Source organism: Pseudophryne corroboree, chromosome 8 (assembly GCF_028390025.1).
Source record: "Pseudophryne corroboree isolate aPseCor3 chromosome 8, aPseCor3.hap2, whole genome shotgun sequence".
NCBI lineage: Eukaryota > Metazoa > Chordata > Amphibia > Anura > Myobatrachidae > Pseudophryne > Pseudophryne corroboree.
In genome coordinates this window covers 13,166,715-13,181,748 of record NC_086451.1, presented here as the reverse complement: position 1 = coordinate 13,181,748, position 15,034 = coordinate 13,166,715, and the positions used below count along the sequence as shown (strand labels likewise).

The 15,034-nt window shown below is 50.8% G+C and overlaps 1 protein-coding gene across 3 annotated transcripts in view; it reads right to left on the bottom strand.

Annotated features, from left to right (window-relative positions):
• Nucleotides 1-11,210, bottom strand: part of RXRA (retinoid X receptor alpha) — a 257,227-nt gene extending 246,017 nt beyond the window's left edge. Inside the window, exon 1 of one of the 3 annotated variants that reach the window (XM_063935903.1) lies at nt 10,965-11,210. In XM_063935903.1, the coding sequence (XP_063791973.1) occupies nt 10,965-10,992 (28 nt within the window). In that variant the 5' untranslated portion in view covers nt 10,993-11,210. Of the gene's footprint in view, nt 1-10,696; nt 10,762-10,964 lie in introns of those variants that run through there. The other 2 variants (XM_063935904.1, XM_063935906.1) reach the window with 2 other exon arrangements.
• Nucleotides 11,211-15,034: the final 3,824 nt, after the last annotated feature.

The following is a 15,034-nucleotide window of genomic DNA, read 5'->3' as shown; positions in this document are numbered from 1 at the left end:
CCTGCGATTACTGAACACTTACAGATTTGTTTCACCTGTTCAGTCAGTAGGTAAATCTCTACAATGTACTCATTGCAAACAGCTCGCAAAGAGTTATAATAACTTCACATACCAACTACAGGCAGGTGATTGGGTGCAGATATCATAGACGGAACATAAAAGTATAATATGAAAGTTCTTTTAATTCCCAGCGGCATCTTAAAAATGTCTGAGCGCCGTCTAACAATACGGAGGCAGAGGTGCGATTCAATTGTGCGCCTCGCGAGGAACATTACGGGCGCAGAAGACTTTACTGACCTCGACGAGAGAGATCCGAATTGTTGGAATCTGAAGAGAAGACGATTTGTGTGGATGCGAGGGAAGGTTACGTGGGCCATTAGAAGGATAAAATCTACGCCTGGGTCTACAGTAAGAGAACAGGAGCGAAGAACAGAGGCGACGCAGAGCAGAGTGCCGAGTGAAGCTGTATAAATGGGAACTGAATAACGAGTAGCTGCCGGCATTCAGCACAGACATTGTTACAGAGAGCTCTGCGGCCAGTGTCAGAGACACCGACATTCCCCGCTCCTATATGGAACGCAGAAACTACATTCAATAAAACCTTGCTCCTTGGAAAAGCAGCCACACAGACCTGCAACAACCTGACACTCAGGAGTAAGAGTAAAGGCTTGCGTATATGTGTTAGCGGCAGCAGGTGATACAATATATGTTACATCAGGCTCTAATAGTTTCTAAGTGGCGTTCTCCAGGTATTGTTTTCTCATCATTGTCAAAAGACGTCTCATCTTTATAACGCTGACACTTTTGAAGAGGGAGCTGAAGGAATTAGTGGCAAGGAACAAAAAGCAAAGACGAAGGGCCTATTAAATCCATGAATTACATTGTGGCTTGTGTAAAGCAGAACCTACAGCTGTTCCGTGGACTGAAGGCGAACAAAAGACATTACATAGCATCAAAATCATCATACTGTCAACATGGTGGTGTAGTGGATAGCATTACTGCCTCGCAGCAGTGAAGTCATGAGTCCAATTCCTGACCAGAGCCCTATTGGTGTGGAGTTTGCATGTTCTCCCCCCGTTTATGTAGGTTTCTGAGGATGCTCCGGTTTCCCCACACCGCCCCAAAGTTATACTGGTTGGGCAACTGGCTTCTGACCAAAAACAACTGCTCGTGTGTGTCCATGTGACAGGGAATATATAATCATTTTAAATAATCGCACATGACATTTTTGGATAAGCCAAAATTGGTCCTGTCACTGCAAATGGGCCATCACCAGACACTATTTACTAATAGCCACCTATGACGTCCAATGGAAGGATCTTCCAGAATCTGGTGCGTTCACGGTCTGCAATCCAAGTGTTTTCTGGGCTGATTTCTTTTTTTTCCCTGTCTGAAAAACAACACAAATCTCGGGAAGGTAATTACGGTTTTATAAACCTTAATACAACAAGCTGAAAATGTGAGCAAGGGACTCGTTTTCCTGCATATCAGGCCGCCATAAAGCGGTTAGTCACCGCTGATAAGGCGTACAGCTTCCTTATTCCGGCAATTACGCACCTGAATTGCCAATTAAGGTCTAGATTCATAATACAACCCTGACTATTTAAAGAGAGACTTAAGGCTGAAACATTACAGTATATGTTGCAAGTCTATTGCAATGTTTGGCAGACGCTTTGTTCAAACATTGGCAAAGTCAATAAAAAATTCTGCCAGCAACCATGGCGGTGAGCCTGCGGGGGGCGCTGTTCCACTTCCATCAAAGGCTCCCACTCATGTCAATAAAAGCAAATGTATAGACAAATAGCATTCCCCTTTCCCATCACTGGTGCCCATGAGCCCAATTCAGAGGTGCTGACGCAACGGAGCCATTGGCGTTTCTATAACAGGGTGCAATGGTACGCACGGGCCCCTGGAACCGGGGGGGGGGGGGGGGGGGGCCATACTGTACACATTGCACCCATATTTTAATACTAACCTCTCCAAAGTCCAGCATCGGGTGCCGCAGCAGCGCCAAAAATCACGGCCAAAACGGCCACTGCACGTGCGCAGTAGTGATTTTGGTCTCATGAACATGGCGGGCGCCTTGTTTCCGTGGACCTGCGTATACGCAGTAGACTCCGGTATGATGGCGGAGACTACTGCGCCACACAGAGGAGGGGTCCACCCGGAGTTATGATGTCATTATGTCGTAACCATAATGACATCATAACAATTTTAACATTATCACAATTATGACATCATCACCATTGTGACATCACCATTGTGACATCTTCACTAATATGACATCATCACCATTGTGGCATCAACACCATTATGACATCAACACCATTATGACATCATCACCTCTGTTAAATCGCCCCTGAACGCTGCGCATGTGCCAAAGCCATAACGTGCATGCGCGGTGATGGATTAGCGCTGGCGTACGCACAGTTTATTTGCAAAGTGAGAGACCGGAAGTCAGTGCATGGCGGTGTAACAGGAAGTGGCCAGAAAAATGCGCGTCGGACAGAATCCGGGCACAATGATGACATTAGAACATCGACACGGTTCAAACTGTTGACAGACACCACATCCAAATCCTCAGACATTCCACAGATTCACAACGACAGCAACTGAATTGTCGCCTTTCTGTGGATGATGTCGTTTAGGGTTCGGCGCCACCGAGAGGAGGTTGGGGTAAGTCTACAGGGGGGTGTGGGGGAAGTTAGGGTTAGGCACTAAGGAAGGTAGGAATTAGGGTTAGGGAATAGTGGGAGAAATGCTGCCTGGAACGCTGCAACATCACAGGCCTGCGCTGGAAGTGACTGCCGCTGCACCGCTGGGACCGTGAAGCCGACACTGGAGCCACCACTGCTGTCGGGAGAAGATAAGAGACCACTAGATCACCAGGGACGGTGTGTTGACAGTTCAGCATGTCAACATCACTTGGATGAACATGTGGCGTGTCAACAGACTGACCCTATGACAAGTCATACCACGCCTGTCGGCATCATTTTTCTGGGCATGCCATAGTCAGCCACTGCGAATCCGCACGCAGACAGAGAGCCCCCTGGGTTTCATTCTGAGAAAGCCTATCTATGGTGCCTCCACGGTGCTAGCGATGTACCCGCTTTTGTATTTCGGCGGAGTATGCAAGGCGTCGGCAGTGGGCGTCTCCACGCACAGGACGGCGCCTGACTCCGCACGCCTTCGCAAGTCTGCTGCGCACAGAATCGCAGCTGCGCCTGCCACTCTGAATCAGGCCCTTCCGTTGTCGTGAACACGAACAAATTTTTTATTTATTTTTTTAAACGAAGAAATGAAAATATAAATAGCACAGCACAGGACGCGACGCCCCGTAAAGGCAAATGTGGGTCCAGAAAGTAATGGCGTGGAGGCAGGAAATGGTGGAATGTCCTGTGCCTTTAAATCCTCAGCCGCCCCTCTGTAAGAAACAGTGCGCTGGAGTCACAAGACTCTGCTTTAACCACTAAACCGCACCTCTTCCTGATCACACAGAGCCGGAGCATTTTATAGCAGGAAAAATGTCCTTCTGGCCTGTCTCGGAGTTTGTTGCCATCGCATGAATCTACCGCACAGAGGTGGCAAAATTCACACCCACGTCCAGGGCCCAACACACTGACATCAGTCACACTACCACGTTCTGTGCACAACAGCATCCGTAATCTTATTTAATCACCATATTTCCTGCCGGTACCACACAAAATGCAGCCATTATGCACAAACAACTCACCAGACGTCAACTTTGCACAAGTCTAGTGAGCGGACCTCGGATGGGTCGCTATGGTTACAGCACATTAGTGTACCAAGCGTCAGATTGTTGCACGACTTCTTGCAACCAGGCGATTATACATTCCTGCTACGAGTGTGCCGGCAGCGCAAGTGTTAACCTGGGAAAATGCCACTGCTGGGTAATTAAACCGCGGTGCTCCCATTGCAGATTATGGGGGTAATTCAGAGTTGATCGCAGCAGCAAATTTGTTAGCAGTTGGGCAAAACCATGTGCGCTGCAGGTGGGGCAGATGTAACACGTGCAGAGAGAGTTAGATTTGGGTGGGGGGTGTTCAATCTGAAATCTAAATTGCAGTGTAAAAATAAAGCAGCCAGTATTTACCCTGCGCAGAAACAATAAAACCCACCCAAATCTAACTCTCTCTGCACATATTACATCTGCCCCACCTGCAGTGCACATGGGCCCTCATTCCGAGTCGTTCGCTCTGTATTTTTCATCGCATCGCAGTGAAAATTCGCTTAGTACGCATGCGCAATATTCGCACTGCGACTGCGCCAAGTAATTTTACAATGAAGATAGTATTTTTACTCACGGCTTTTTCATCGCTCCGGCGATCGTAGTGTGATTGACAGGAAATGGGTGTTACTGGGCGGAAACACAGCGTTTTAGGGGCGTGTGGATGAAAACGCTACCGTTTCCGGAAAAAACGCAGGAGTGGCCGGAGAAACGGGGGAGTGTCTGGGCGAACGCTGGGTGTGTTTGTGACGTCAAACCAGGAACGACAAGCACTGAACTGATCGCAGATGCCGAGTAAGTCTGAAGCTACTCTGAAACTAAGAAGTTTGTTATCGCAATATTGCGAATACATCGTTCGCAATTTTAAGAAGCTAAGATTCACTCCCAGTAGGCGGCGGCTTAGCGTGTGTAACTCTGCTAAAATCGCCTTGCGACCGATCAACTCGGAATGAGGGCCATGGTTTTGCCCAACTGCTAACAAATTTGCTGCTGCAATCATCTCCCTATGACCTCATTGGCAAACCCAGAGGGTGGCTGTATTTTCTATATGGGATTGTGCAGTCTCTACCAAAATAATTAATGCTACATCCAAACTGTTATTATATGTAACACAGGTACCAGATTCATCCTCATTACGGGTATGTTTACAGAAAAGAACAGAAAGTTCCGGGCAATGTTCCACCCTTCTCAGGTGTTCTTCCTGTGCATGCAGAAAGTGGGACAAGAGGTAATCGTCCCTATTCTTCCACTTACATTTAGCTCCAGCAGCCACAAAAGTAGAAGTGAGACTAATGGTGGGTACAGACTAGGCAACGTGCTCTATAAGCGTCGTCGCCTAGCGTTTCCTCTCCCGGGCGATCGACGGCAGGGCGTACACACTGAGCGATAGGAGGACCATATCGCTCAGTGACGCAGCCGGGCCGTGTAGGCAGCTATTGGACGACAGCCCAAATTGAGCTGCATGCACAGCCAACATTGAGGGTCATTAACAACCCGCCGGCATACACACTTGGCGAGAAAGTAAACCACGACGCTCAGGAAGGGTGAAAATGAGCGACGTCGTTTACTTTCTCAGCAAGTGCGTGTGCGCCTTTAGAGCTAGCAATTTTTGCACACCGTCTGCACGCACACATCAGTGGACCTCTGCCCAACGCAATGTAGAGGGCGGTAGTGTCGCATTGACGCAGGTTGTTCCTGTCTTCCTTAGGGAGGGACGGTCTGCATTTTAAATTGAATTAACTTTCATGGCACAATTATTCACACCGTGAGCCAAAACGTAATCACCTGCGAGTTTTAGACACCGTCGTGGTTTCTGAGATGTAGTCCGTACATTTAAAGCAGCAGAAATTTAATATCGCCATTATAGATCTGTGAATTGCTGGAATCACGCCGGTAAATGCAACTCGCGGGATAATACATTTGGGCCAATGAATGAGTAACATTTTTATTTACAAAAAAAAAAACAAGTATAAAAAAGAAAGAACAAAAAACAAAACATAAATTGCATTATCAAAAAAAAACAGTCCCAGCATTTAAACAGGAAGCGACTTGAAGAAACGTCACGTTTTGCTGCTGGCACCGTTAATCCGCAGGTTCCAGCAAAGTAATGGTTAATAGGCGCTAGCACGGGACGCCGAATAGGCAGGGCGGCTTTGAACCCTGGACTCTTGATTTTTTTTTTTTTCCTTTTTAATTCTCGTGTACCAGGGAAAAGTCCAACCGTCCCCCCCCCCCCCCCCTCTCCTTCTGTCACACACCTGCCCTGCGTGAAACAACCTGCGCCGTTGTACTCTCCGAAACCAGGGGCCATGAAAAGCAGCCACGGGCAAATCCACACGTGAACACTTAGCACATACATGCCCCTATCTGACACTTATAAGGTACAAATAGGGTTCTAGCCAACCTGAAAGTGCCCTGCTGCCGCAGAACCTCTTCCTAGACCATTCGCTTTAAAACAAAATATTCTGAAAGCCACAAGTGTCCTGCAAGCTGGATAAATCCTGGGGGTGCCATAGTCAAATGCATGGGGGGGGGGGGGGTCGCAGTTGCCCAGAGGCTCCCCTACCCCAAAGAGGCAGGTTTGATTAATACGTCCTATGAAATCCGCTTCCATACCAGTATAAGATTCTACCACCTATAGTACAATGGGGGAGGTTTCTGCAGCATGGAAGGGGTAGGACTTTCCCCATAGATTGTAAGCTTGCGAGCAGGGCCCTCCTACCTCTATGACTGTTTGTTTTTACCCGGTTTTGTCTTCCAATTGTGTCCAGTCGTAAAGCGCAACGGAGTTTGCTGCGCTATATAAGAAACTGTTAATAAATAATAATAAATAAATAAATTGTACAATAAAATTAGACTGTAAGCTCTGGCGACCAGTCTGCATCTTATAATACTGTGCCCCCGGTACTATATATACAAATGTTAATAATAATAATAATAATAATAATGACTTTTCTTCTTTTCATGATCCTTACAGATACACACTAGGAAAGGAAGGCGACCAGTCCTTTGGAGCGCCTGACCCGTTTATCGAGACCCCTGCTGGTATGACAATCCATTAATAGTTTATTTCTACTGCTCCCCTGGAACGGGACACTGAGCTGTCACACACGGCAACCCAATCCGCGCAAGAAGCGTTTGATTGAAGTTCTAGAACAATCTTATCTTCTACCGGTGACACAGCCTTTAAAGCGGGTTCAGACGGATAAGTGCTGGGCTGCCCGGCCAACTTATCAGATGGCATCTGCACTTGGCACCATCCAATGCTTGGCAGTGACCAACCAAAATAAATAAATAAATAAGTAATGCACGCAGAAAGGAAGGGGGGCGGTTATAGTGAGACCGCGGCCGGCGCTCTGTAACCGGCACTTGAGACGTCTGATGGAGATCACGTTACCCCTGGTGTAGTTTGTTAACGAACGTAATTAGATGGGGAACGTTCAATTTCTGCCTTATAAAACAGTCAGGGCTGCTTGACAGCGCCATATAAAAGGTGAGATAGGCAGATGATAAAGTAGCAACCAATCAGCTCATGTCTGTCATTTTTCAAACACAGTCTGTAAACTGACAACTAGGAGCTGATTGGTTGGCACTTTTATCACCGTGCAATTTATCACTCTCCAAGGCTTGACAAATCTGGGCCTAATTTACGTTACTTGCCCGGTAACCAGCAAACATCACTGAGGCACGAGGCACACCGTACCTCGCGTCTCAGCAACATCAGCAGATCTTATATAAATTGATGGGCTGCAGTCACAGGGCAACAAAATGTTTGAACGCCGCAGCGTGCAGGTGACAGACACACTTGGTTTACCTGCACGAGATACAAATGGATTGTACGCTGCATTATGAGGGTATTTATATATCTGACCCCGTGTCACGCACCAGAATAACACAACAGAATAACAATATTTACGACAGAGGCCTGGAACAACGCTTTTGCACAAACGCGGTGTTGCAAAGCACAAGAGTATACCAGGAGGCTGACGCTTACCTTACACAATTACACACAAGTCCTCCTATTATTCACACTGTGGTCCAATAAAATACACACACACTATATAACGTGCCAGATATATGTGAGCAACAAAATCAGATTAAAGGTTAAAAGGGAGTGGAAAACAGAACTAAGATCATTTAATAAATGTGAAAGCGCCAATTCAGAGCCCTGTGTGGGCAGCACGGCAAATGATTACTCAGAAAAGCTGCAACGCAGGCACCCGAGCGACAAGCCGTCATCCAGCATACGGCATGTGCCGAAGCCACACGCCTGCAGTCACCGTGAGATCTTCTGTAAACTTTATAAACCTCGGGGGGCATCTAACAGGCTCCAAATCTGCAATATCTCTGATGTCATGAAAACTTGTGGGGGGGCAATCCAGTTGCATAACTATCATTTGTTTTATTCAGCCAGGTTCCAAAATAATAAACTCCACCCCATTACCCCCCACTCAGAAAAAATCCACAGACGGCAGAAAGCGAGAGTATTACGGTTTGTAAACAGCAAATAAAATATCACAATATGCAACAAGCAGGAAACCAACACTCCAGAGCTGCAGCGACACAATAACAGGACGGAGCGTAAACCCTGCAGATTATCTGTGTAAATGGGACAATCCAGAGCAAAAAAACCTGCAGGGTTCCGACCACTCCACAGACAACTGTGCCAGGCAATGCAACTTCAGATGCCATGGCTGCCAGGAAGAGTGGGCGGCACTGATTAATATCAGACACATTACATTTGTCAATCTTGTGGTTTGTGTGATCTCATTTCTGCCATTTATATAAACCCCAATGCTGTGACTGCACAGTGAGGGCACCTACCTGGGCACTGGCTGGCACAGATAGTCTGATGTTAGTGGAATAGACAGTCGCTGAGTGTCACTTGACAGGCCCTAGGGCTCTCTCACAACCATGTAGTGCTGTGTAAAAGCCATTGCCGTTTAACCCTGCAGTGTCTGCAGCCTGGACACTTGCACCAAATCACTTTCTATCAAACCTAGACTGTAGCACTGTAAACACAGGTTATAGCATCATTCCAATACATCAAACACCCCTCTCTGCTCATAGGACACAAGCCAGTCAATGCCCCAAGTCCATTGCAAAGCCCCTATGGGCAATAATCCAGTTATTGGGGCACTTACTGGCTTTATGGCCAGGTAGGAATTACTGCTTTGTTATCACTATCTGTTCCTTTCCTTCCACAACATCCCACCTCAAAGGGATTATAAACACTCAGGAAGTGATTTCTCCCTCCCCCTGACTGCCAGACACCCCTCACAGTGTCAGTACAAAGCCCCTCTGCCCCCACCTGGACGTCATCCTAAAGCCCACAGTGTATGTACCCTGTCAGCAGTGAGTGCCCAGGGGCTGCCCCCAGTGTAGATGCCCCCTCAGTAGTGAGTGCCCAGGGAGCTGCCCCCAGTGTAGATGCCCCCTCAGCAGTGAGTGCACAGGGGCTGCCCCCAGTGTAGATGCCCCCTCAGCAGTGAGTGCCCAGGGAGCTGCCCCCAGTGTAGATGCCCCCTCAGCAGTGAGTGCACAGGGGCTGCCCCCAGACAGTGTAGATGCCCCTCAGTAGTGAGTGCCCAGGGAGCTGCCCCCAGTGTAGATACCCCCTCAGCAGTGAGTGCACAGGGGCTGCCCCCAGTGTAGATGCCCCCTCCGCAGTGAGTGCCCAGGGGGCTGCCCCCAGACAGTGTAGATGCCCCTCAGTAGTGAGTGCCCAGGGAGCTGCCCCCAGTGTAGATACCCCCTCAGCAGTGAGTGCACAGGGGCTGCCCCCAGTGTAGATGCCCCCTCCGCAGTGAGTGCCCAGGGGGCTGCCCCCAGACAGTGTAGATGCCCCCTCAGCAGTGAGTGCACAGGGGCTGCCCCCAGTGTAGATGCCCCCTCAGCAGTGAGTGCACAGGGAGATGCCCCCAGTGTAGATGCCCCCTCAGCAGTGAGTGCACAGGGGGATGCCCCCAGTGTAGATGCCCCCTCAGCAGTGAGTGCACAGGGGCTGCCCCCAGTGTAGATGCCCCCTCAGCAGTGAGTGCCCAGGGGCTGCCCCCAGTGTAGATGCCCCCTCAGCAGTGAGTGCACAGGGAGCTGCCCCCAGTGTAGTTGCCCCCTCAGCAGTGAGTGCACAGGGAGCTGCCCCCAGTGTAGATGCCCCCTCAGTAGTGAGTGCACTGGTAGATGCCCCCAGTGTAGATGCCCCCAGTGTAGATGCCCCCTCAGCAGTGAGTCCACAGGGGCTGCCCCCAGTGTAGATGTCCCCTCAGTAGTGAGTGCACAGGGAGCTGCCCCCAGTGTAGATGCCCCCACAGTAGTGAGTGCACAGGGGCTGCCCCCAGTTTAGATGCCCCCTCAGTAGTGAGTGCACTGGTAGCTGCCCCCAGTGTAGATGCCCCCTCAGCAGTGAGTGCCCAGGGGCTGCCCCCAGTGTAGATGCCCCCTCAGTAGTGAGTGCCCAGGAGCTGCCCCCAGTGTAGATGCCCCCTCAGCGGTGAGTGCACAGGGGCTGCCCCCAGTGTAGATGCCCCCTCAGCAGTGAGTGCACAGGGGCTGCCCCCAGTGTAGATGCCCCCAGTGTAGATGCCCCCTCAGTAGTGAGTGCACAGGGGCTGCCCCCAGTGTAGATGCCCCCTCAGCAGTGAGTGCCCAGGGGCTGCCCCCAGTGTAGATGCCCCCTCAGTAGTGAGTGCACAGGGAGCTGCCCCCAGTGTAGATGCCCCCTCAGTAGTGAGTGCACAGGGGCTGCCCCCAGTGTAGATGCCCCCTCAGCGGTGAGTGCACAGGGGCTGCCCCCAGTGTAGATGCCCCCTCAGTAGTGAGTGCACAGGGGCTGTCCCCAGTGTAGATGCCCCTCAGCAGTGAGTGCACAGGGGCTGCCCCCAGCTGCAGAATAACAAGAGTCACAACTTGTGCACGTGTTTGCAGCATCTACAGGAGTTGGGTTACCTGGAGTGGAGGCACAATTCCAGAGGTGCCTCAAAGTTTGAGCAAGACCAGCCAGGGCAGAGAGGGGAACACACACTACCAGTCTACCCCCGGCGCACTTCCAGCCTGCCTGCCTATATACCCCGGCGCACTTCCAGGGGCCTGTAACACAATGCACTGGCAGCTGTGCATCCCCCCACAGACAGCCAGGTGGGCGCACACCCCTCAGCACCCCAGGCTGCAGACCCCCAGGTGCATGCACACCCCGCAATCCCACACAGGCACTCACCCAGCGGCAGGAAATGCTTGGTGTCCATTGCTGGCTAACTCATGCCCGGCGATGAGTGAGAAGACGGGATCCGGGAGTGTGCGGGCGGCGGGGGACAGGGGGTGCGGGCTCCCGGGGGTGCTGGATCCGGAGCCGGGGAGGCCGCGAGTTGCTGCAAACTCACCAACAATGTAATAAAGTAACAACTGAGTCTCCTGCTCCAGAGCTGCAGCGCCGGGGCCCTGCCGGAGGGGGGAGCGACGGGCGACCTCTGCTGCAGCGACCGGGAGGGACAGCCGCCAATCCCAGCATCCAGAGGCAGCAGGCGGTGTGTGTGTGTGACCCCGGCTCCCAGCCGCTGCCTGCCCCGCTCACCCCACTCATATACTGTATATATTATATATAGCATTTCCACCCCACTCATATACTGTATATATTATATATAGCACTTCCACCCCACTCATATACTGTATATATTATATATAACACTTCCACCCCACTCATATACTGTATATATTATATATAGCACTTCCACCCCAATCACATACTGTATATATTACATATAGCACTTCCACCCCACTCATATACTGTAGAAGCACCTAGTTATATATAACACTTCCACCCCACTCATATACTGTATATATTATATATAGCACTTCCACCCCAATCACATACTATATATATATATTATATATAACACTTCCACCCCACTCACTTACTGTATATATTATATATAGCACTTCCACCCACTCATATACTGTATATATTATATATAGCACTTCCACCCCAATCACATACTGTATATATTATATATAGCACTTCCACCCCACTCATATACTGTATATATTATACATAGCACTTCCACCCCACTCATATACTGTATATATTATATATAGCACTTCCAGCCCACTCACATACTGTATATATTATATATAGCACTTCCACCCCACTCATATAATGTGTATATTATATATAGCACTTCCACCCCACTCATTATACAGTATATATTATATATAACACTTCCATCCCACTCATATACTGTATATATTATATATAGCACTTCCACCTCAATCACATACTGTATATATTATATATAGCACTTCCACCCCACTCATATACTGTATATATTATACATAGCACTTCCACCCCACTCATATACTGTATATATTATATATAGCACTTCCAGCCCACTCACATACTGTATATATTATATATATAGCACTTCCACCCCACTCATTATACTGTATATATTATATATAGCACTTCCACCCCACTCATTATACAGTATATATTATATACTAGGTGCTTCATCGCGCCCTACGGGCGCTCTTCACACCGTCGAAAGGGGCTACGCCCCCTTAACCCCTGCACGCCTTGCTGCGGTTCAATATTTGTATGAGTATTACCTGCATTCCTAGGTTTGTTAGTGGTTAAATATTGCACGACGAAAGTGCTTCCAATGGTGAAGGGGGCGCAGCCCCTTGCGACGGCGTGAACAGTGCCTGCAGGGCACGATGTACAGAATGCAGCGGGTGCGGGGGGGGACCGCGGATGAGGCAGGGGAGTATGTAGATGCTGCGAGTGGACGGGGAGGTGGATGCAGGTGTGGGGGGAGGGGGTGCGGGACCTATACCTATGTCATTTTATTTGTAACAATATATAGGACACGGATAAGGATGTATGTGATATAGACATACCCGCATGAAGAGGTATATGGTGTCATTAGACACAGAGGGAAGTGCTGGTACAATGCGGAGCAGGGGCAGCTGTGTCCTCTCTCTACACCGTACCATCCTTCAGGTGTAGCAACACGGACATGTTGCGCACGCAAGGTCTCCACGCGGCCGCAGGTGCACCAGTCCCCCTCTGCATGCGCTATGTGCGCGCCCCCCTCAGGTGCAGTAGGAGGAGGGGGCAATGGCTGGAGCTGGTACCAGGGCCAATGGGCATGGACAGCGCGGTCATGTGCTCGGAGCTGGGCTTGCGCCCTGCGCTTGCTGTGTGAGGGATAGGGAGGAGGCGGCAGAGCGGAGCATCACCGATATACCGGTAACTATGGGCGGCACCGCAGGGGGTTATGGCTCCTGTACTCCTGGTGAGGGTTTGTCAGGAAGGTATCAAGGAGCCAGTGGTATGGACCGTGTATGGGATACAGGGGGTAGGGAGGGGACACAGAGACGCGGGGCGGTAGGGAGGGGATACAGAGACGCAGGGCGGTAGGGAGGGGATACAGAGACGCAGAGCGGTAGGGAGGGGCTAGAGAGAGGCGTGTCGGTAGGGAGGGGATAGAGAGAGGCGTGGCGGTAGTGAGGGGATAGAGAGAGGTGTGGCGGTAGGGGGGGGGATACAGAGACGCGGGGGCGGTAGGGAGCGGACAGAGAGACGCGGGGCGGTAGGGAGGGGATACAGAGACGCAGGGCGGTAGGGAGGGGATACAGAGACGCAGGGCGGTAGGGAGGGGATACAGAGACGCAGGGCGGTAGGGAGGGGATACAGAGACGCAGAGCGGTAGGGAGGGGATAGAGAGACGCAGGGCGGTAGGGAGGGGATACAGAGACGCAGGGCGGTAGGGAGGGGATACAGAGACGCAGAGCGGTAGGGAGGGGATAGAGAGACGCAGGGCGGTAGGGAGGGGATACAGAGAGGCAGGGCGGCTGGGAGGGGATAGAGAGACGCGGGGGCGGTAGGGAGGGGATATAGAGACGCGGGGCGGTAGGGAGGGGATAGAGAGACGCGGGGCGGTAGGGAGGGGATAGAGAGACGCAGGGCGGTAGGGAGGGGATACAGAGACGCGGGGCGGTAGGGAGGGGATATAGAGATGCGGGGCGGTAGGGAGGGGATAGAAAGACGTGGGGCGGTAGGGAGGGGATATAGAGACGCGGGGCGGTAGGGAGGGGATATAGAGATGCGGGGCGGTAGGGAGGGGATAGAAAGACGTGGGGCGGTAGGGAGGGGATATAGAGACGCGGGGCGGTAGGGAGGGGATAGAGAGACGCGGGGCGGTAGGGAGGGGATATAGAGACGCGGGTCGGCAGGGAGGGTCCCCAGTGAGGAAGCTGATGAAGAGAGGGGGGAAAGTAGTGGAGGGGGAGGGCACCAGAAGAGGAGACTTGTGTAAAGTGGGGTCCACACATAGAATCAGTGGGTAGGATGGCCGGAGGGACTCACCGTTGAGGCTGTGGGCGGCTGCTGCAGGCTGGTAAACAGTAGTGTCCAGAGGCGTCACCAGGTCAGTATTACTGTTACACACATCTCTCACCCCCCCAGCGGCCGAAAAGGGGGCGTAGCCTGCTGTGAAAGGGGCGTGGCCTCGCGGGTATGTTTTCTCTCGCTCGGGGGTGTTTCCAGCTAGCCTGTAGATGCTGGCAGCCCCCGGAGACTGGAGTGTGTGGCGGCTCTTCTCTGTGACAGGAGATGATGTCACTGCAGCACTCGGCTCCTGTCACAGCAGGAGAGCTGACAGCTGGATGTGTGCGGAGGAGGCGGCGGGTGTGTGTACGCGGGCAGGGAGGGCTATGAAAGCCTTCTCCTGCGCCACCCGTCCCTCCTAATGTGTATGCCGGGGGCGGCATCAGCCGTTGTTGTTGGCCCGGCGCCGCGGCCGGGGAGTCAGAGCTGCTGATGGGTGGGGGGAGGGGAGAGAGAGAGAGATGGACAGGCAGCAGGAGCAGAGACTTGCTGACTCCGCCCACCGCTGTGACTCCACCCAGCGTTACGGCCAGGCACAGAGTCACAGATGTAGCCAAATATATAGGAGATGTAGCACTTCCACCCCACTCATTATACTGTATATATTATACATAACACTTCCACCCACTCATATACTGTATATATTATATATAGCACTTCCACCCACTCATATACTGTATATATTATATATAGCACTTCCACCCCACTCATTATACTGTATATATTATACATAACACTTCCACTCCACTCATTATACTGTATATATTATACATAACACTTCCACCCACTCATATACTGTATATATTATATATAGCACTTCCACCCCAATCACATACTGTATATATTATATATAGCACTTCCACCCACTCATATACTGTATATATTATATATAGCACTTTCAC